The following is a 22,136-nucleotide window of genomic DNA, read 5'->3' as shown; positions in this document are numbered from 1 at the left end:
AACAGAAAACATCCTCTCTCAAGACTCTCTCATATTATACACAGGTAGTCCCCGAGTTACGGACATACGACTTACAAACGGGGCCGCAGCTGCTCCTTCATCTGTCTGGGGGACGTGACACAGTCTCCTCAGTAACTGCTGCTCCATCATCTCCAGCCTGGGGACGCTGCAAGCGGTGGCGGTTTCGCTGCTCACACAGTGTAGTGTCCCACAGGTGGCTCTAGTTGATGAGTGGGGTGGTGGGGGCTGCACCCCATTCATTCTCAGTGGGCAGCTGGGTGCATGGCAAGCATTCGTGTGCAGGACGGAGGCTTGATGGGGTCGAAGGGGGGTGTTTCACTGCCCGCCCACCACACACGGCTGCCCCATTCGTTCTTGGGGGGCGGCTGGCAATGCTGCAAGATGTGACCCGGTTGTGGCTGAACAGAGGCCATTGACGGTGAATGGGGTGGCGGGCAGCAGCATTGTAGTGTGCCTCAGGTGGCTGCCTGTTGAATGGGGGCTGTAGTGGGCGATTCACTACCCGCTTTTGGCAGCACCCTGTTCGTTCTTGGAGGACGGATGAACCGCCCCTCGCCACCCCCATTCATTCTCAATAGCAAGCCTGCTTGTACAGTTACATACATAGTAGGACGTTGTCTCTCGTCAGTACACCAGACGTGCCGTCGAGGGGTGCCTTTCTGCTGTGATAGCGTGTGCTGTGCAGAAGAGCTCATCTTAATCTTTTGTCTTCACCCTTCAAGAATGTCCCTGAAACACAAATCTGATGCAAGTGCTGGTGATACAGTAAAGAGAAAAACCAGCACCATAGAAAATGAAGTAGAAATAATAAAAAGGTCAGAGAGAGGTGAAACTCCATCATTCATTGGCAGAGCAGTTGGTTACAGTCAGTCAACAATAGCATTTATTAATAAAATGTACCTGTTCCGACTTACAAATTCAATTTAAGAACAAACGTACAGTCCCTATCTCGTACGTAACTCGAGGACAGCCTGTACTGTATATATATATATATATATATATATATATATATATATATTCACCAACTAAACATGAAGCAAACTGCCAAAGCTGATTACGTATTGGCACTTGTAGTGTGGCAACCTGCTGATACTGAGGGAGCTACAGGGTGTGGAACCTCGATCTTGAGAGGACTGGAGGTGTGCATGTTGTTATTATATACACATACACAGAGATGTTGTATGCAGATAAATAGGTGTGTAGGATCAGTAGTGTCACATACACAGAGTCCAGTGAAATTCGAAGTTCGTATGCTAATCAGCATATAACGCCATCGCTCTCCAGCTCTTTGTTTAGATAGATGGATAAAATGTCTATTGGATCCATTTAACAGATTGTCTGGTCTAACAAGATGGCTTTTATCTGATTCCCGTTTCTGCCTTACCGTGATCAAACCGGATAACACAACACCAGATTTTCTGGCCCAAAAAACAGCAGAAAGCAAATGTAATCATTGGCAGTCAGAAAAGCTGTTTCAGTCTCTGGAGAAGGAATAGATCTTTTCCTTTGGCATTTTACCTTCTAACTTTTGTCTTATATTATTTTGTGTAAGGGCAGTAATCGGTGTCAAGGCAATATTGCATAGTCAATCTAACTGTAATATAATTAAATCTTAACATCAAATTAAATTTTATGCCATTTACTACATATAAATTGTTTAACTGGATCAGCAGATTTACTGTGTTCTTCCTGGTTGGCATTTAGTTTGTAACCAAAGAAGAATTATCCATAAATGTGACATGAATGGGTCCAGAATTTGATATCCTTCTCAGTAGGCTTTTGATTTAATCAATTTAAATATGAACCCTTAAGAGGTATGGTACCTGCCTGTATTTAATTTTGGTTTTATAACTTTTGCGGAAGTTGAAGCTACCACCGAAGGCCAAATTAATAATTTACAGTGCAGCATTTGCTTTATATGGATTGTAAACACTGCTTGTTATATTTTAAGGAACTGAACTCTTTAATTGCCTTTTTATGCAATAGCATGTATGTCTAAATCATTAAATGGTTTTCTTGTCATGCAGCCTCTGTAGCGTTCTTGTATTTCCACTCTCAACTCCTCTTGTTGAACTCTTTTACAGGAAGTTTCAAAAGGTGTAGAACAGTCAATTTCTGTGTTCTGAGATTTTAGCACATTCTGTACCATCTAAAAGCTACCAGTTCTTGAGGGTTTCCATCTTTATTGTATACTTAACTGTTAAAAGCTGTGCTCTGCAGAGTAATGCCAACCTTCCAGTAAGCATCTTTGTGCCATTTGAGAAGCTGTAGCTGTGATCATTCTACTGACTTAAAATAAATATTCTTTTCAGTGTTTTTTTTAGCGTGCAAAACGTGTAAACGTACCATTGGTACAAAATACCAGATGCTCCCCCAGCAAGACACATTCCAGTCAGTTTTATTGTTGCACTCCCAGAGAGTCACCATACAATTCACAAGATAACAGACAGGAAGGGCACACATCTGGTGTTTGCACCATCATATTACAAAAGTGTATTACTGTTGACTAGTACTGATATTACATAGAAGCCAGCCGTCTTAAATGTAACGATAGGTAAAATACAGCTATGTTACCAGAAAAGGAGGACAATGAAGCTCACCTGCTGCCTGACCGAATTTGACAGAATAAGAAATGCACATCACGTTCTCACCAGAAGACCTTTAAGTGAGAACCTTCATTGGCTATTCTTGTCAAAGTCACTAGCAGGTTTAGAGAGTCTGAAGTGCATCGTATTTAATGGTGCAGTGTATTCACAATTCACAGGTCTGCTTTTATTTTTACATCCAAATGAATCTTTAAATGAACATGCAACTAGGTTAACGAAATTGAGCTTCACAAACAATATGTAGGCCAGATAATGAATGATTTATAGAAATGTGCTCCTATCTTAGTGATCTAAATACTAATATATTATTCATGACAGCACAGTGGAGAATTATGCGGTTTCTTTTGCGAAGATCTTCTTGGCAAGTCCAAGGAATGCTGGATATCGATCAGTTTTGCTCTTCCATGAATCTGGAATTCCACTCAAACCATACTAGAACACAAAAAAATAGCATTTTGATTAGCAGGCTGAATATATTTGAACAACATATGCGTATCGGACTACTATGGGGGTGTTAACAAAGAAACAGACTGGGTGCAGAGACTGAGTAAACTGGACCTGATGGACAAGAAACCATGAAAATGTTCACAATCATATCTACTGAAAGGAGTGAGATACGGTATACACCTACCTACCTGGATATCAACATGCACAGTATTAGCGTAAAGCTTCTAAAGCGACTTGGTTTTATTTTTTGGTTGACATTTTCAAATTCACAGATGGTGAAGAGTGCTTCAGTGGTTGATTAACACTCACCTGTCTGTATCCACATCTGCTGTTAAGTGCAAATCACTTCATGAAGACTTACAACTGGTAAACGTTCCTTTAGTAACCCGCACATTGATTTCACATGTGCAGTGCTCTTATTTTTTTTTGGTACATTTTTTTCCCCCTAGAAGGATTTTTTTTTTTTGGGTTGGGGGGGATTGGTGGGCTGTCAAAACACAGGATTTCTTTAAACCCAACGAGGCATCCCTTGTGTGCTTATATATGTACTTAACCTCCTTGCCACATTACACAACTTTCTTTTCAATTGATTTTTAGTCACAGACTTCACCTAAATAGTGTTGGCACATCAGAGGAAGTTGCTGTGCACTCCTGTGACTTCCACTTGTGTAGTTTAACATTCCCAGTAACTCACCCAGATAAGGTCAAGGTTTGATTTTGGCTGAAGTCATTGGGCTGGTGTATGTGAAAGTTGACATCAGAATAATGTAGCTACGAGGAATAAGCAACAGAGATGTTTTGGACTTGACACATAGAAGAGACGCTCATCTGTCTGATGCTGCAAGTTTTACGTTCCACGACTTATAAATGGGGGGCTGAGAGTGCAGCTAAACTTGCTATGCCTAGATAAAAAAATTCATAGAGCGCCTGCGCCGACAGCCTCTACAGATGAGCTTGTGGCACTATGGAGGTGTGAAACTGTGCTGGAGAGGCGTCACGGTGTTGGCACAAGTTGTCATCCTCTGCGATGACCATATATACTCGCGTACAAGTCGAGTCTTGAAACCCCAAAAATCAGACCCCCCCCGACTTATATGCCCGTTCAAAAAAAAATATTATTTTTTTTTACATCTTCCTTCTTCTTCCATTCTCAGACACATCGAACTTTGTTGCAGCAGCGTAGTTACCAATTTCTTTCGCCACTTCAGGGAGTTTTAATTTAAAACCAGTTTCATATTTTCTTGTGATCCAACGGTCCATCGTAGATAAGGGGTGCTCTTACAATAAAGGTGTATGAGGGTGTAAGATACAAACAAAACAAATCAGTGCAAACGTCGCTTTGGAATAGTTCGGGTATTACCGTGTGGTCACGTAGGCACAATACATAGAAAAAAAAAGGCGGTGTGCTCCGTGGTTATTCTCTCAGGTAGGCGTTAGCATGTCATCATTTCTTGGAGTTTTCCGCATTTGACTTATACAACCGACATTATAAAATAAGTGGGAGAACTTAAACGTGAGTATATACGGTTGCCATGTAATGTGACATGCTCAGGTGACGACTACAGAAGTTGCCGATCTCAAGTTTGACATCTGCTCTGAATGGAAGTCATCTTTTGCCACATTGGCTAAGGAAAGACTAAACTGGTGGCTTCTCATCACTATTGTGCTAAACGTTTCGTTTAGATAGACAGATAGATACTTTATTAATCCCCAAGGGGAACTTCACATATTCCAGCAGCAGCATACTGATAAAGAACAATATTAATTAAGGAGTGATAAAAATGCAGGTAAAAAAAAGTTAAAAAATGCAAGGTGGAGGATGCAAGTCAGGTATGCCAGTCAATAATCTTGTGTAATGTTAACGTTTACCCCCCCCGGGTGGAATTGAAGAGTCACATAGTGTGGGGGAGGAACGATCTCCTCAGTCTGTCATGTCAGTGGAGCAGGATGGTGACAGCAGTCTGTCGCTGAAGCTGCTCCTCTGTCTGGAGATGATACTGTTTAGTGGATGCAGTAGATTCTCAATGACTGACAGGAGCCTGCTCAGCGCCCGTCACTCTGCCACAGATGTCAAACTGTCCAGCTCTGTCCCTACAATACAGCCTGCCTTCCTTACCAGTTTGTCCAGGTGTGAGGCGTCCTTCTTCTTTATGCTGTCTCCCCAGCACATCACTGCGTAGAAGAGGGCGCTCGCCACAACCGTCTGGTAGAACATCTGCAGCATCTTATTGCAGATGTTGAAGGACGCCAGCCTTCTAAGGAAGTATAGTCAGCTCTGTCCTCTCTTGCACAGAGCACCAGTATTGGCAGTCCAGTCCAATTTCTCATCCAGCTGCACTCCCAGGTTTTTATAGGTCTGTACCGTCTGCACACAGTCACCTCTGATGATCACAGGGTCCATGAGGGGCCTGGGTCTCCTAAAATCCACCACCAGCTCCTTGGTTTTGTTGGTGTTCAGGTGTAGGTGGTTTGAGTCGCACCATTTAACAAAGTCTTTGATTAGCTTCCTGTACTCCTCCTCCTGCCCACTCCTGATGCAGCCCACGATAGCAGTGTCGTCAGCGAACTTTTTTGCATGTGGCAGGACTCGTGAGTTTTATTGGATGTTCAATGTGTATAGGCTGAATAGGACCGAAGAAAGCATGTAGTTGTAGGTAGCGCCCTCACTCTTGGTTTGTAGTGAGGCTGAAGCAGAACCAGGTTATGATCTGCTTTCCCAAGCACAGGCAGCGGGGTGGTGCTGTATGTGTCTTTAACGTTGGCATACAGTAGGTCGATAGTCCTATTTCCGTGGGTGTTAAAATCCACATACTGGGAGAAGGCAGGTAATGTTTTGTCCAGCAACACATGGTTAAAGTCTCCAGCGATTAGCACAAGCTCTTCGGGGTGCTGTGTTTGTAGTTTAGCAACAGCGGCATGGAAGACGTCACTCACTATCTCCACGTCCGCCTGAGGAGGGATGTAAACAATAACAACAATGACGTGTCCAAACTCTCTGGGTAAGTAATAGGGACGCAGACTTACGGCCAACAGTTCGATGTCCCTGCAGCAAGTGGAGATTTTAACGTTTACATGTCCAGGTTTACACCACCTTGTATTCACATAGAGAGCGAGTCCTCCTCCTTTCCGAAGGTATTTGCGTCTCTGTCCGCTCTAACTGTGCTAAACCCAGGTAGCTCCACATTAGCATCTGGGATGTTAGTTGTAAGCCACTTTTTACAAAAACACAACAAACTGCATTCTCTGTAGGTCCTGACATTTTTCACCAGTGCAGCCAGTTCGTCGATCTTATTTGGTAGTGAGTTCACATTTCCCAGGATCACAGAAGGCACTTAAGGTTTGTAGCGCCACTTCCTCGCTAGCCATTTAGCCTTTAGCTTAGCTCTGCTGCCCTGATACCACCTTCTTACCTTGTCAGGTAAATAGGGAACCACACCAGCATGGGCCTTTGTTCTCAGTGCTTGAAGTTGACTACCTGAATAGACGAGTCTCGGCGTGTAAAAATCCATGTCCAAGTAGTAAAAAGTGTCCAGGAAACGAATCCACATATAGGAAAGTGGTAGGAGTGATCAGAGAGATAGAGAAAAAGGTAGAAATATAAAGTCGTACACGGAGCTGCTGGAAAGGCTGCCACTCACGGTGGCGCCTATGATCACTCTTGCATGCCTGTGTCCTCAGGTTTCTGTTAAATGCCGAGTGCATTTCACTAGTTTTTAATTTCGAGTAGTTAACTTTTTATTTTCTGCTTATCTGTTACAAAAAATCTTACAAGAACAGCAGGCAACTTAACTGTAATTTTTTACCGTGTCGGTAAAGAGATGGCTGCCTTGATGGCGTCAGATTTTTGTACTGCTGGGCCTTTTCCGAGACCGTGGTGGTGTCAGATCACTGCACATGACAGTTATGATTATCTGAAATTCTTTTTATTACCACTTCGACCAGGAACACAGCAAAAACTGAGACAAAGGCAGGTGTGCTGCTTACCTGTAGACTGCTTTCTTTTAATTCCCATGAGTCTTACGTTAACCCTGCAGCCCTCAGGACCCACTCTTGGTTGGCTTTACAGAGCAGATAAAAAGAGAGCTGCTTGTTAAAGCAAACCTTAAATGTGCTGAGCAAGACAGCAAGGTCTCTCTCCTCCCAGCTGAGTAAAGCTGGTGGCACATTACATGTCTTTGAGGGGATGTCAAATTTGATGACTGCAGCATCTGATTTCATTGCTTTAGGGATGTCTGACTTCATGACTAGAAATCACAGGGCTTACCTCATTACCTGACTCTACGACAATTTTGCAGCACAGTTTCATACTTCTTAAGTATCACGAGCTTGTCTCCATTTCTGACAGCCAATAATATGGTATTAAAATTATTAAAATAAAAATAAAGCTGCTGCCATATGATTGCTTTTAGGGTACGGAGAGTTCAGCCACAAATCTCCTTTTCGTTTTTTCCAATCTGGTGAGGTAGGAAAAAAAAACACAAGACATCGGACAGATGAGCCTCCCTTCTGCTTGCGACTTCCAAAACTCCCTCTGTTCCCGATTCCTTGTAGTGTTATTAAATGCATTGTACTTCCAGTTATAACTGGTTTTCAGCTCATACACACATAGACCCCTATGATGCAAGACTAATTTTGTCAGGGTGGGCAGCAGCCTGGTTGGACTGAGTCGCTAGGGAGGTCCGACTACATGACTGGGAATCGCCGGAGCACACGGCAGCTGCCTCTGACTCACTTTTATACGGGCCATATAAATGAACTCTTCAATAGGTTAAGTTACTTCTGTAATATGAAGAACACTGTGGTAGCAATACGTCTCTTTACAGTGCATGTTGGGTAGTGGGGTCACTTGCTTGGACTAATAGCTATATGCCACGAACTGTATTTTTACCTAACCATAAAAGAGCCACATTTGTGTTAAGCACAACATACATGCTAATAAATCAAACTGATCTCACAACACTTTAAAGAAAATTTAAACAATGTATGCAGATTACATAAAATGTTATTTCTCCTATTACCTGTAATTAAAGTGCACACATTTTTCCAGTACACAGAACATTTCTTTCTCTCTATTCCCCTTCTTTTCTATGAGCAGCAAGAAGTTCATGAAAAATAATAACCCAAAAAAGGTGTACCTGAGCACCAAGACAGGCACCGATGAATGAGCCTCGGCTACAGGAGCACCCCCCACAGCGCATGGTGTTTCGAATGCCCTCTTCAAAAGTGTTTGCCGTCAAAACTCCATGGACTGCTGCCTGGAATGCCCCGGGTAAGGCTGTAAAGAAGGAAACAATTGATGTCATCAAAAACGTGCACAATCTCCCATTGTTCAGTCCGATCAGAGACCTACCCAGAGTTAAATCTGGAGGGATCATGAGGCTGGAGGTTTCCATTTCAGCCAATCATAATAAATAAAAAATGGGTTGGTGGAGCTGGAGGCTATTGTGGCGTCATTGGATGTATAGCAGAAGACAACCATACTTACAATTGACCAGTTTAGAGCTTCCGCTTAATATAATGTCTGTGACTTGGCATGCAGAGTATCTTGGGAAAACCCACAGGGAGAGCACGCAAAGGCCACACAGAGGAACAAGACTTCTGCACTCATCACTCTGTTGGTAGTCACAAGACGATTGTTAGAACCTGGGATTCTGATTTGTACTGTGTGTCGCTGTTTTTCATAGCACTGCAAAAATAGAATTCCAAACCTTTAGAATAAATTGTTGCCATTTCAGTTTATAAGCATTCCAACCACCCAATCATCACATTCAGTAAGCTGGTTGATCAGCCTCTCACATCTTTCTCAGCAAGTTGTTTTTGTAAGGATTTACTCATTTTGCACCATGTGATGGAGTAAGATTCGTCCATTCCTTTTGCAAAATAGTTAAGGCTGTGCCAGGTTAGTTGGAAATGGGTGGAGGTTTGCAGGTTTTAGGTTTCACCACAGATGATCAACCAGGACTCTGAATGGGCCATTTGAGGATATCGATTTTCTTTCATTTTACACTTCTGCCCTGTTCCTCTGGCCGTGTGTTTTGGGTCTTTATTTGAAAACAAACTTCCTCCCCAGTTTAAGCTTACTGGCAGAGGGTCCAGGATCTGTCTGTGCAATGGAGCATTTGCCTTGCCATCGATCTTGACCAGACAGTCAGTCCCAGGTGGAGGAAAGCATCCCCACAACAAGAAGCCAGGTCTTCTTCCCTTTCACATTGCATTGCCATGGAGATTGTCAAGTCCTGAACACCCTTACTACGTGGCAGTCACTGACTTCTGCTGCCCAGTCAGACTGACAGTTGGCATCACAGAGGCCTCTAAGACAAGTGCCAGTCTTGTTTAGCATGGAGCAGTGTGGCTATAGTTTTGTAATTTTTTTCCATTTCTGCATGATGGGCTTCACTTAACTCTCTTTGGTGCCTTTGAGGTGGTCTTGTACCCGTCCCCAGATCTGTGCTTCTCTATGATTATTATCTAGGCTTGTTTTGAAAGCTTTTGCCTTCATTTTCAACAGTCTTACTATTGGACCTTTGTAAGGTCAGTTTATCCTCATAAATTCCTTGACAACATGTGATACACCAGGTGCAGACCACCAACAAACTTGCCCCTGAGTAAATTTGGCTTTGTATTTACAGAGTTTTTTTTTTTTTTTTTAATTATTTTCACAGTTGCGCTTTCCTTTTTTATTCAAATTATTGAAAGGTGTTCAGTTTGTTTCTTTTGATTTAACATTATGTACTTGGCCTTGCAGATTAACTGGAAAAATAATTTCATATATTGCAAGTTTATAATCAGAGGCAATACTCAGTTTAGGACTGCAGAGCGTGTGGTGAACACAGCACAGCATACCACGGGCACACAGCTCCCTACGATCCATGACATCCACACCACACGCTGTCTCAGGAAGGTGAACCGTATCAGGTGGGACCCCAGCCACCCTGCTCTGTCACTTTTCACCCTCCTCCCATCTGGGAAGTGACTAAAGTCCATTCGGGTGCGCACCTCCAGGATCAGGAACAGTTTCTACACAACTGCAATCAGACCCATGAACACTCAGTAATCTTGTGTCACCTCCACTGCTACCTGCACATATACTTCTGCCCCTGTCTCTATTTATTCCTAGGATTGTGGTTGTATTTATTTACTTATATTTATTGTGTGTTTTTTTTTTTAGTCTTTGTTCACTGTCCTCCCTGCGGTGGGCTGGTTGTTCCCTGCTTTGCGCCCTGTGTTAGCTGGGATTGGCTCCAGCAGACCCCGTGACCCTGTAGTTAGGATATAGCGGGTTGGATAATGGATGGATGGATGTTCACTGTCTGCGGGGGCACATGCAAGCAAGCATTTCATTGTACATGGTACTTGTACACATGACAATAAAGAATTGAAATTGAATACTTTCTAAATGCATTATATAATATGAAAGAGGGCAACGTTTGCAGAGGATAGCAGCTGGTCACAATGGAAACCTTCAGAACAAAGAGAGGCCACAAGAGGAGGGGAAACATCTCATACTGGGGGGTAGGAGAAAGGCAAGGGAACTATTAGGGGACTGTAAATTTGACAGGCTAGGTACAAAGATGGGGAAAACGGCTATCGTCTTTGGAGCTGGAAAGAGTCGAAGCAGATTCCTCATGGATTCTATAAGACAGACACCCTGACTGTTCACATGGATGCCAGAAACCTCAACATAGTGGCTACTGATGGTTGGCTAGTGGACAGAACGGCCTTTAGTCACAGAGGACAGCAAATAATCCAAACCTGTGAGAAATGGGACCATGTTATACTTTAAAGGCTGGGGTCTGACAGGAGGCGACTCGCTATCTTGCAGCCAGGCAGGTGGCCACATGGTTCATCAGGCAGACAAACAGGACATTGTTTCTCTTTAATGTGGATCTGGAAGTTGCCAGACAGCCTCTGCCTATTGAAGTCTACTAAGGAGCAGGGACCTTCGGGAACTGCAAAAGGGAGACGTAGCTTGGCATTCCCTGCAGAAGTGACCCTGGGAGGGCAACTCAAAAATAAACTGGTGGGGATAAAAACTGGTCGAGGCTTGTGACATGAAGAGAAGACTGGAGAGATGGGCACGCTGGCTAGCTACCCTAGCTGATAACCAGGGATCAAGGACCTTCTGTATACAGACGAGCCGCATGCGGAGTTGAACGGGGCTTCAGCTGTCATGCTCTTTAGAGTATTCACTGAGCACTTGTACCCTGTGCTGTACATAATAAGCATTTATCATCACTAAACTTTAACTGCACAAATCGCTGGTTATAAATGCTTCACAATTTCGACCACTCAATAGAGTGTTGGTTTATTGCTGTTAGCTCACCCTCTAAAGGAATCATAACAATGCCACCTCTTAAGTTCTTTCTATTAAGCTTGCATCTAATGTACACATATGATAAATGAGCCCTCCAACAACATTCATTTTTCTGCTACGTCTTTGCTGCACCCAATGTATAATTTTAGCAGTAACAGAAGTTTCTTGTGACAACCCAACCACAGATCTTAGCAGACCACACATAATGAAACTTTGTTTCCAATTTAGATTCATATTTGCAGCCGTATGTTACTAAGTTGCTTATCCATTTTTCCTTTCACTAGGATCAATACACTAACATCACGGTTAAGAAGCTGTAGTCCACAGGCATCTATAGCTGATGGTCTTTCTCTTCAGGTTCAATTTGACATCATAGTGGGCCTCGCTTGAAGTCACTGAGAAATCTTCAAAAGTCAGTAACCAGTGGGTTACTTTATACTATACATGACCTTCCACAGCACAGTAACTGCTCAGTTACATCATTGCTCACAGCTGTGTACACCTGCACTGCTAACGTCAATGCTTCCTATACTTTGTCAGCTGTCTGTGCCCGTGATCCTCATAGGAAGGATAAATTGTCACCTGCATTGGACTGCTTTGTGAAGTACTGCTTGCACAAAAAAACAGCTGGCAGTTTCTTTATGAGGAACTGTAGTTGGAATAAATACACCTGATGTTTATCTTCGCTAAATGTATCACATGAGGTGTCTTACTTCTCTTTGATTCTCAGAAAAAAAAAAAAAAACCTGCAACTAAACAACAATTTTAGTAGAGGTCTGCCTCAAGGCTTGCAACAACTGTGGCCATCCAAAAGGTTTCACTCCTCTAAATTAAGGCAACTCCGGGACTTATGTCACAGTGGTTCATTTCACTCCAGGGCAGAGTTTGAATCCTGGCCTCCTTGAGGGCCTGTGTGTTTGTCTTTGCATTCTCTCCATATGTACCGTATATACTCGTGTATAAGTCAGGTCTTGAAACGCGAAAAATCGATCCTAAAATCAGGCCCCGACTTATACGCCTGTTTAAAAATATGACACTTAAATGTATTATTTTTTACACCTACTTGATTCCTCCAATCTCGCACCAGTTTCTCAGACACATTGAATTTTGTTGCAGTGCAGTTACCAATTTCTTTTGCCACTTCAGCAACTCTTCTGATCCAACGCTCCATCGTAGATGAGGGATGCTCTTAACGATAAAAGTGTATGAGGGTGTGAGACACAAAAATCACAAAACAGTGCAAATGTCGCTTTGGAATAGTTTGGGTGTTGCGTGTGGTCACGTAGGCACAATACACAGAAAAAAAGGCAGTGGGTCCGTGATTACTCTGAGGTGGGTGTTAGCATATCATCATTTCTTGGAGTTTTCCGCATTCGACTTATACGACCGACATTATAAAATACCAGAAATTATACGGTAAAATCAAGTCCCAATTTAAGAACTTTAAACGCGAGTATATACGGTAAGTGAGCTGTCCTCTCACACCCCAAAGCATACATGTTTGGTTTAAAACTCTAAACCGTGAGTGTGCTTTGGTGTGGTGACTCATGCAGGACTTGCTGTTGCTGATTTGTACCCAAAGCTATGTCTTGGATTAGATTAAAAAAAATTAAATTAAAATAGGATATTTTGTGTTCAGGCAGATTGATAAAAATAGATAAAGTCATATTACTGTTTGCCAGAATGACAACCAGTGATGGCATTCAGTTTCCTAAAGTTGTATACTATAAATATGTTAAATATTACTGCAGTCTTGCTGATCAAAGAAGTTTATTGCGAAAATGTGTCTATTCTACATCAGTGGTTTATAAAAGGTGGTCAAAATTCTGCAACTTTTTAATAAAAAGGCAGCACTTAAAAAAGCTCCCCCTGCCCACCGAAACTACATCTGCTCAGCCCCTCTTACCTCATGTGTTAGTGAAGACTGCAGGCGTGACATCTTCTGGTGACTTTGACAGGAAGGCTTTCACTTGCTGCAAATGACCTGCAGTATTCAGGGAGGAAACAAAAATGAAAAGCAAACAAAAAAAAAAATTTTAATTATACGATTAGTGGTTTTATGCATAGACTGGGCTACATTAGTAATATTTTTTAAACATGTGCTTATTTGATGAAACCTTTGAGAATGGTAAAAACAAAATGCTTTCTTTTGTTTAATTAAAATTACTTCAAAAAAAATTAAAAGGGCAATGCAGTTTTTTTTTTACTCTGAAAAACATTATTTAATGGCATTTAAATTCTAAAGTTAAACAGTGCACAATTATAAAGAGTGTCTCTGGATTTCCCACTGCACCAGGTAAAAAATAAAGGATGCAAGAGAATAATCTGTCACTCATCACTTTGGGGTCAGTTCTGGGTGGTTTTGGGGTAGCACTTGATGTACTTGCTTAGTAAATGGCAACAAACACTCAAATATATTTTGCCCTAGAAATTAATGAGCATGATAATAAATGGGAGGGCGGCATGGTGGCACAGTGGTAGCGCTGCTGCCTCGCAGTTAGGAGACAAAGGTTCACTTCCCAGGTCTTCCCGGTGTGGAGTTTGCATGTTCTCCCCGTGTCTGCCTGGGTTTCCTCCCACAGTCCAAAGGCATGCTGGCTAGGTGCATTGGTGATCCTAAATTGTCCCTAGTGTGTGCTTGGTGTGTGTGTGTAAACGCATGCCCTGCGGTGGGCTGGCGCCCTGCCCGGGGTTTGTTTCCTGCCTTGCACCCTGTGTTGGCTGGGATTGGCTCCAGCAGACCCCTGTGACCCTGTAGTTAGGATATAGCAGGTTGGATAATGGATGGATGATAATAAAGGGGCTGTTGCCTGTCAGAGGTTTTTAAGAGGCCATATCACAATACATGACTTTTCCAGCAATTCTTAGTCATAAACTTCTTTTACATAATCTGACATTCAGTGACTCGGTCAAAATACTCTGCAACTCGATCAGACAAATCTGATTTTGTGTTACATTGTGGAGCGATTTTGTGTACGGAAGTACAGTGCATATAATGCAGCTACAAGGAAGAAGGAATGCAGGCTTTTTTGGCCCTCGCAAACGGAAAAGATGATTACATGTTGGATGTCTGCAGTCTTACATACCAACACAGAATGAAAAGAATAAAAAAATGGGAGAGTTGCAGCTGAACTTTCTGTGCCTAGAAAGTATACAAACAGCACCGACTCTGTCACACAACATGCTACTGGCCATAACAAAAAGGAGGGAGCATGCAGTACTTTGAAGATGTCAAACTAGGGTGTAATCAGACATTCTCAGGAGACGAGATCTGCAGTTAGTCATCAAGTCTGACATATAACGTAAAGCTGGCTTTTGGTCTCTTTCTCAGGGCATCAAGAATTATGTATTAGGATATTCTGTGTAAAAAAAAAAACAAAAAAACTACTGGACAGTTATGACTTGGTCAGAGGTGAACCCTCTAGCTTAACAAAAACCCTACATGTAACTCAACAATGGATAAAATCGTAAATCTTTCAAAAGATGTTAATTTTAATATACTGTAATTATCTTGGCAAAGAAGCCTGTGGTCTTTCTATATGTGGACATAATTATCATAAGCTATGTCTATTTTATTCTATAAGCCTTTGTTTTTTTATTCTTATTAAATATACAACTTGTTTCACCCACTTTACATTTGATGTCTTCAGCTGTAAATGGAGAATTACTACATTTATTACATAATACCACCAATACTGAGAATTTCAAAGACAGTTTGAAGACTCCTGCATCTAGTTCCTGTGTCTATTGGTTGTGAATTAAAGGTGTTGCTAAAATCCAGCCTTATATTTCACCTTTCATTAATGAACATAATCTCAAGATGCTTTAGATGTTTAACGCTATAGTGCAACTGTTAATGTTATAGGCAGCTGAGACTACGTTCTCAGGTATACAAATATGTAGGTGGGCACTGAATGAGTAACCTTTGAATTTACTATCTGGTGCTTTAGCCACTCTGCCAAATACCCTGCCTTTGGCTGCTGATGTTTGTTTTTTGTCGATGTCACAGTCATAGCTGCCAATTACTGTTAAACTGTTGCCATCGTATTCTTATCTTGTTAGCCACTTGATCTCTGCAGGGGTCATGGCCTCCTTACTGGGATTGTCTTCACTGTTGGACCAGCTTTTTGTTTTAAATTCTCCATAAGATACCTGCTGAATGTTGGGACAAGTGCCTTGTCTGTCTATACACACCTTAATGTCTAGCTATATACACCTTAAGAGTTCCAAAAGTGTTTCTGTGTGTGCAGCTGGCGTTCATTTGCAAGACATTCCTTTACTATTCAGATTCTGGTGACCACAGGTTTCAGGTCAACAAAATTTATAATATAATGGCCTAAATACCTCACTATTTAATCTATTTAACCTTACTCAATCCTTCTTCTCAGTTATATGTTTATTGACCTTTTTTATTTTTTAAAACCATCTTGATAATCTGTTCACTTTTGTAAAGAATGCATTGCCTTTCACCACTATAACATATGGCTGAAGCATTCTCCACATTAACATTCACAGGATCTCAACTTCACAGCACTGCATGAATTGGACATGTGCTGTATGTTGCTCTCCTCTAGAGGGCAGCAGGTTTTCAGTTTTACTTGTTGTGATTGAGAGTCTTTTTATTGTGCAACTGGAGACTAAATTCACCAGTCCTACCATAAGAAACTGGATTTCACATTGCTTAACACTTAGCATTTAACTCTTAACTTGCCATTAGATCATTTTGTATCTTGCAGTTAAAGAAAGCTATAATCATAGTACATTGAGCAATTAATTGCAAGACCGCTGTTTACAGAAAATATGGCAAAATAAAACAGCCGAGCATGACAAATCAGAAAATAACATTCAAGGAAGAAATAAATGCCTCTTCAGCTGCAAAATAAATAAAGACTAACCAGCCACCATTTGGTCAAGGCCTTCTGGATGTTTTTGGTGCTCATCCTGCAGTTGTTCCAGTACACAATCCAAGGCTTTCTCACTGCTACCATGAAGCACATAATACTCAAGCAGTCTGAAATAAAATTTAGCAAACCTTGAGCATAAAAGGTAAATGATTGACTACAGCTCTTAAATCATCATATATTCATTCCCCAAACCCATGTTTTCAATGTTTTTGTATTCTGCTTTGTGCGTATGTTCCAAAGTCTAAACTAATTGAACATGAGGAAGAATGCAAGTGTACCCTAGTATGAAATGGTGTTTCTGCCATGAAGGTGCTGAGCCTTTCCATGAGCCTGTACTGGAATAAACAGAATCCAAGTCTTTTATTTTTTGGTGGGCAAAATTTAAATCTATAATGATACCTGATCTGTGGTGGGTTGGCACCCTGCCCAGGATTGGTTCCTGCCTTGTGCCCTGTGTTGGCTGGGATTGGCTCCAGCAGACCCCCGTGACCCTGTGTTCGGATTCAGCGGGTTGGAAAATGGATGGATGGATGATACCTGATCTTAAACTGCATGGTCCAGGTCAGTGGTTCTCAACCTTTTTGACTTCTGGACAAGCGGAAGAATGACAGAACCTCCACGGATGGGTAGGTGGACAAGATAATATATTTATTTACTCTCTATACTAAATTAGTCCAATCAGTGTCTGAACTTGAAATATATCTAACTGTAATTCCCCTGGAGTTATAAGTGTCCAGATTTAATATGAATCGAACATGGGGAATGGTGGGAGAATGGCCTTTGGGGTTTAAGCTCTACAGAATGCTTTTCAGAACATTCTGAGACAGATAGAAGATCCAGATTTTCTAGTTACATAGGATAGAACATGACGTAATTTTTCATTCGAAATGTTATCTGAAATATGTTCACATTGACTGAAAAACATGACCTGAGATTTAATCACTTTTCACAATCACGCAAAAACATTCTGTGGACTTGTGTCGGACTGTGCACCAGTGGCTGGGAAACACTGGCCAAGATCATGTCATAACTAGAACGAAAGAAACATTTTTACCATACATTTATCTTCCATTGATAAATATAATTTGCACATACTGTTATTAATTTTAAATACCTCAATACTGAATTACTTGAAATTTGTATTTATTTATTTATTTATTTAATCAGAAAAAAACAATATTTGTTTAGTAGTGTATGCAAAGTAAGAAAAATGCCATCTCCGGGACCAATAAATCCTGATCATGTATAATAAAATTAGTTCTGAACAGAAATGTGCACAGAAATGCTAACCTAGCCAGGGGAATGAGCAATGATGCCACAACACTGACAAACTTTCTGTCTAGGGATAGTTCATGCCCAGTATCCAATGTTGCAAACATTTTTTCAATCATATTTTAAAAACATACATCTTATGTTAAAAAGTAAATTGATTAAATATATTTACACTCTTCTGTCTCGGATATATTAAAATGTACAGTAGTATAACTTCACATAGGTCAATATAATGCCCTGTATAGGTTCAGAACAGGTAATCGTTTCTTGTCTTTGTAGCTATAAAAATTCAAATTTGTGGGGGTTTTTCCCCCACAATTCTTTTTATTGTGTAGCTCTTGTTAGTAATCTTTAAGAAAGTATATAATTAATAGAACATTTTTTAAAGTGAGAGCTATAGTGAGAATCCGAAGTATTTTAGACTGGATGTCAGACAGGGAATGCTTGCCTAAGAAAACATACCTGATATACTTCCAACCTGTATGTTGATTTTTGACATACAAGTAAAATACACTTATTGCCTCCTGGTCTGCCAGTTGCCCTTAAAGCTTTATGTTGTACACTTTCCATTGTATACTAGAAGTTTAAGAGGGAGTCCTTGTTCTATTAAAATTTCTGCTGTAACTAAGGCTTCCTAGAAGTGGCAAGAATTTGGTTAGATTAACAGGAACTGGAAGGAAACATCAGACAGAAGATTTTAACTAGTGGACACCACCACAAAAGAAATCAGTCTGTTCAACTCTGCAGATTATGTCCTCTCACTAGGGAACACTCTCTTACATTAATGTCTTCCACCAGTTCATCATTTCATGGTAACAGTCTCTCCTATCACCACCCACCACCATCCTACACAAACATCTTGGCCAGTTTCCTTCATAATTCAGGTACACTTTTTCCACCTGCTAAATTCTGTTGAAACAGTAGCTGTTCCATCAATCACAGGCACTTTAAGTCTCGAGTAATATTGTAATATGGCCATATCTTGTTTCTCAGAATATACTGCTATTACAGTGGGCTTCCAGCTGAGCCTCTTGCAGAAAGTTTCACTTAATTAGATCTTTGACACAATCAGTTTACTGCTTGTGCCGTTTCATTGAGTTTCAAACACCCCTTTCAAAGAAAAACCAGACGCAGCTAAGCACATTCTTACACCCGTACTATACACTGCTCTTAGCACTCGATGATAAATTATCCTTTTTGATTTTTCTTTTTCTTCTTTAATGGCTGCCTTTTGCTTCCTTTTCCTATCAGTTTATCTTTGTTCTTCCCTTACCCACATCCTTTCCTCTACTGTATACCTTAACTGTTTCTAATCTTATTTTGATTGTTGGTCTCTGCTGATTTGTTGAATTACTCTGTATGGTGTGATAGATGTATATAATTTCCAAGCAAAATGTGGTTTAATTTTACATAATGTTATTGAGCCAAAACCAAGCATCTAATAGTCCAGAATGCAGTATTTAGTCAAGTTTTAGAAAATAGTGAAATCAGCATAATAGTACAACTTCACAAACTGACTATATTTCACCATATTACTTGGGTAATAAATGATGACATGTTTGGTAAACTATCTCACTTTTGACACTGTTGTGATAATTATTGTGCAGAGACTTAAGATTCAAAGTATTATTGTATTTAAGAATTCATTCATCAGGAAAAAAAAAATACTGTGTTTAGCCTTGGTCAAGAAGCAAAGGACCTATGAACAAACACTATAAAAAATGAAGGCTGACCTTGCACCTGCTAGTGTTAGGCTAACACACATATCATCATTTTGAGTGACTCGAGTTGCTTGTTCAACTTTTTCCAACAGCTCTGGTTTTCCGGCATACATTGCTACGATAGGAGCCAGTTTTGCAATGCCATCAATCTGTCTATCGATATCACAACCTGCAAATAATATCATAAATTCTCAGTAAATGCAATTTTAACTTTTTCATAAGTCAGTAGCAGTTCAAACTGAGTAATCAATATCACATCAACAGGAACTAACACAAAAAAGACAAAATAAAAACATTAGAATCGGTAAAATTCTTGATTTGACTTTCTGAAGCATTTGCTACATTGGTCCTTTTAAGAGCATAATGGTGTTTTAACACAAAACAATAAACATTTAAGCAAAGGGCTGGCATAAGAATACTACAGGCTGTTGAAAGAATATACTGTATTTTGTCTTCTTTCAAGCTCTGTACCTCCGACAATGCAGCTGTCACATACAAAAGTTTATATTGTGTACTCACCCATTTCCTGTTCCATCACAAATTTTAAGTGGAAAGAAAAGCATTGGGATAATGTATGACAACTTTGAGTGGCAATGTTAATTCTTTAATTTAGCACATAGAAAGAATGAACAACATTTTCAGAAATGATGGATAACCTTAACAAAGAAAATGCAACAACGAAAAGTGAAAGTGGTACAAAGCTCACAACCTGGAGTATAACAAGTTCTTTAGCAAGCCTTAAAAAACAGACCTAGCTGCTTGGAGAAAAAAAAAACATTCGATAAATCTGTCAAAAGAGGGTCCCTGAAAATTTCTTTGACTACCTGGTAGACTTTAGTTTCAGGGTTTTTGATTTTTAGTTTTTGTGCTTTTGCATTAGGCAATATTTCTTAGACCATTCCCGCCACTAAAACATTTTCTAGCTACATATGCTGGTAAATATTCAGTCTGGTGTGTAATTGTCTCTCCAGACCAAGGTATTTTTACATAGCCAGCATAAAATTTATAGGAATTTTGTCACTCCCCAGCAGCAACAAGGAGCCGTGTCCTAAAAGCTACATTTATTCTGTGTAGTCCGTGAATTCCAATATTCAAATGAGAACAGTGTCTTCACAGATGCTCTTATAGTGAATGAATAACATTTCCAACTGACCTTGGGGCTATCCACTGACACCTGCAGTGAACTACACATTATTTTTTGCCACAGGGTTATTGAAATGCAAGTCATTTGCACCATGTAACTACCTTACCATTATTCCATAGCCAAATGTGAATATCCAGTGCTTTGTGTTTAAACTTTCCATGCAGCCGCACACATTGGTCTGCGTTTTCTTTTTTCTGCATCAGCATGATCGTAAAATATGGCACATTTCTGTTTCAAGAATGGTATGTGCATTTTCGTTCTCCATGTGAGAAAATGTTACAAACTCGCAATCAGATGATGTGCTTAAACATCGTATTAACATTTTTGCACTAGCCATACATATAAAGTTAATCAGCAATATTTAAGAACCATAAATTTTCAGATTTTAGAAAGTCCATCTTGGAAATGAAAGAGCTATGCCTATAGAGGGGGAAGATACTAGGTGTGGGGTTATCCACTGCATTGCCTGTAACCCTAGCCGTGCTGCTACCTATGGGTGAGAGAGGCCTTGATGATAACCCAGAGAAGCTTTTTGCATCAAACTGCTGGCATTCCTTTTGATGGCAGCTTTACCCGTGTTATAGACAGCAAACTTTTTCTTGCAGTGCATTTGTTGGTTTTGTCTCTCCTGAAGTCAGATGTCACTTTTGTTTTTCAGACAATTTAAATCAAAGAAACACTTGCCTGGCATCTCTTTTACTGCATTAAGACTTAAAAAGCAGATTTTATATATTGCTTATGCTGATGTGGAAAGCTTTAGCTCACTAAAGAGAACGGCACCTTTACATTTTTCATTGGACTTCCCTCCCCAATCCAATATGCAGCACATGTGATGATGGTTTTTGCACTAAATTTAAATATTTCCCATGAAAAGATTGTTTTCAATGTTGGTAAGTGCATTTTAAAAACGCTAAATTCAAATAAATAAATAAATAAATAAGTAAATAGATAAATAATGGTTTTCAAGCATCTTTAAAAAAAAATGTAATTTTCAAGGTTATTCCAGGACTGAATTTTACCAATGTGTGACTCCATGTTCTTCCTGGATTTCAAGCACCCTAACAGCCATTATTCTTCTAGCATTAGTAAAAATGTTGAAAGATTTGGTGGTCTCAGACTTTAAAGAGGAGGAAACGCATCAATTTTTGTGCTGTATAAACATTTTGCAACGTGCCATTGCTTTGCCTGTTGTTAGCTGAATGGTTTCAAGATCACAACATCACTGCAGATATAGATACAAAAATGAAGAACTGGTGAGTATGCTACAAGTATCTGTTCTACCAAATACAACACTAAAACTTCACAGAAACATTAGAAATAACATGACCTTTCTCGCTAACAGCAGTCCACAAATGCTAGGTAGCTCTTTTAGGCCTTTCTGATGTCTTAAACACTTTTTTTCATGAATGCCTTCAGCATTACCTCATTCTAAATGGGCACCGATTTCTCTTTCAAATGCTTTTAAGCTTTTTCAAATAAATATTCACCCAGGCTTTTTAACTTTCTGCTTTGAACTAAAAATCATACCAACTAAAAGTTCCCATGGATTAAAAATTTAAAAGCAAATGAAATTTTAATGAAGGCTAATGCTTCAACAACATTTCTATACTTATTTTACCTGGAAGGCACCTTTTTTGTTTATCCCAAGACGTTCTATTAATATCTATGCTTTTATACAGGAGAGTTTTGTGGACATTTTTATGAATA

The 22,136-nt window shown here is 40.3% G+C and overlaps 1 protein-coding gene across 1 annotated transcript in view; it reads right to left on the bottom strand.

The window, feature by feature from the left end:
• Window positions 1-2,403: 2,403 nt before the first annotated feature.
• The window catches only part of selenoj (selenoprotein J), a 40,633-nt gene continuing 20,900 nt past the window's right edge, over window positions 2,404-22,136 (bottom strand). The window contains exons 6-10 of the mRNA XM_039735830.1: window positions 19,298-19,454; window positions 16,284-16,399; window positions 13,295-13,372; window positions 8,210-8,349; window positions 2,404-3,059 (exon numbers count right to left, since the gene is read on the bottom strand). Coding sequence (XP_039591764.1) covers window positions 2,958-3,059; window positions 8,210-8,349; window positions 13,295-13,372; window positions 16,284-16,399; window positions 19,298-19,454 — 593 coding nt within the window. The 3' untranslated portion in view covers window positions 2,404-2,957. The remainder of the gene's footprint in view (window positions 3,060-8,209; window positions 8,350-13,294; window positions 13,373-16,283; window positions 16,400-19,297; window positions 19,455-22,136) is intronic.

Source organism: Polypterus senegalus, chromosome 14, assembly GCF_016835505.1.
Source record: "Polypterus senegalus isolate Bchr_013 chromosome 14, ASM1683550v1, whole genome shotgun sequence".
Lineage (NCBI taxonomy): Eukaryota > Metazoa > Chordata > Cladistia > Polypteriformes > Polypteridae > Polypterus > Polypterus senegalus.
This window is presented reverse-complemented; position numbering and strand designations above follow the sequence as displayed.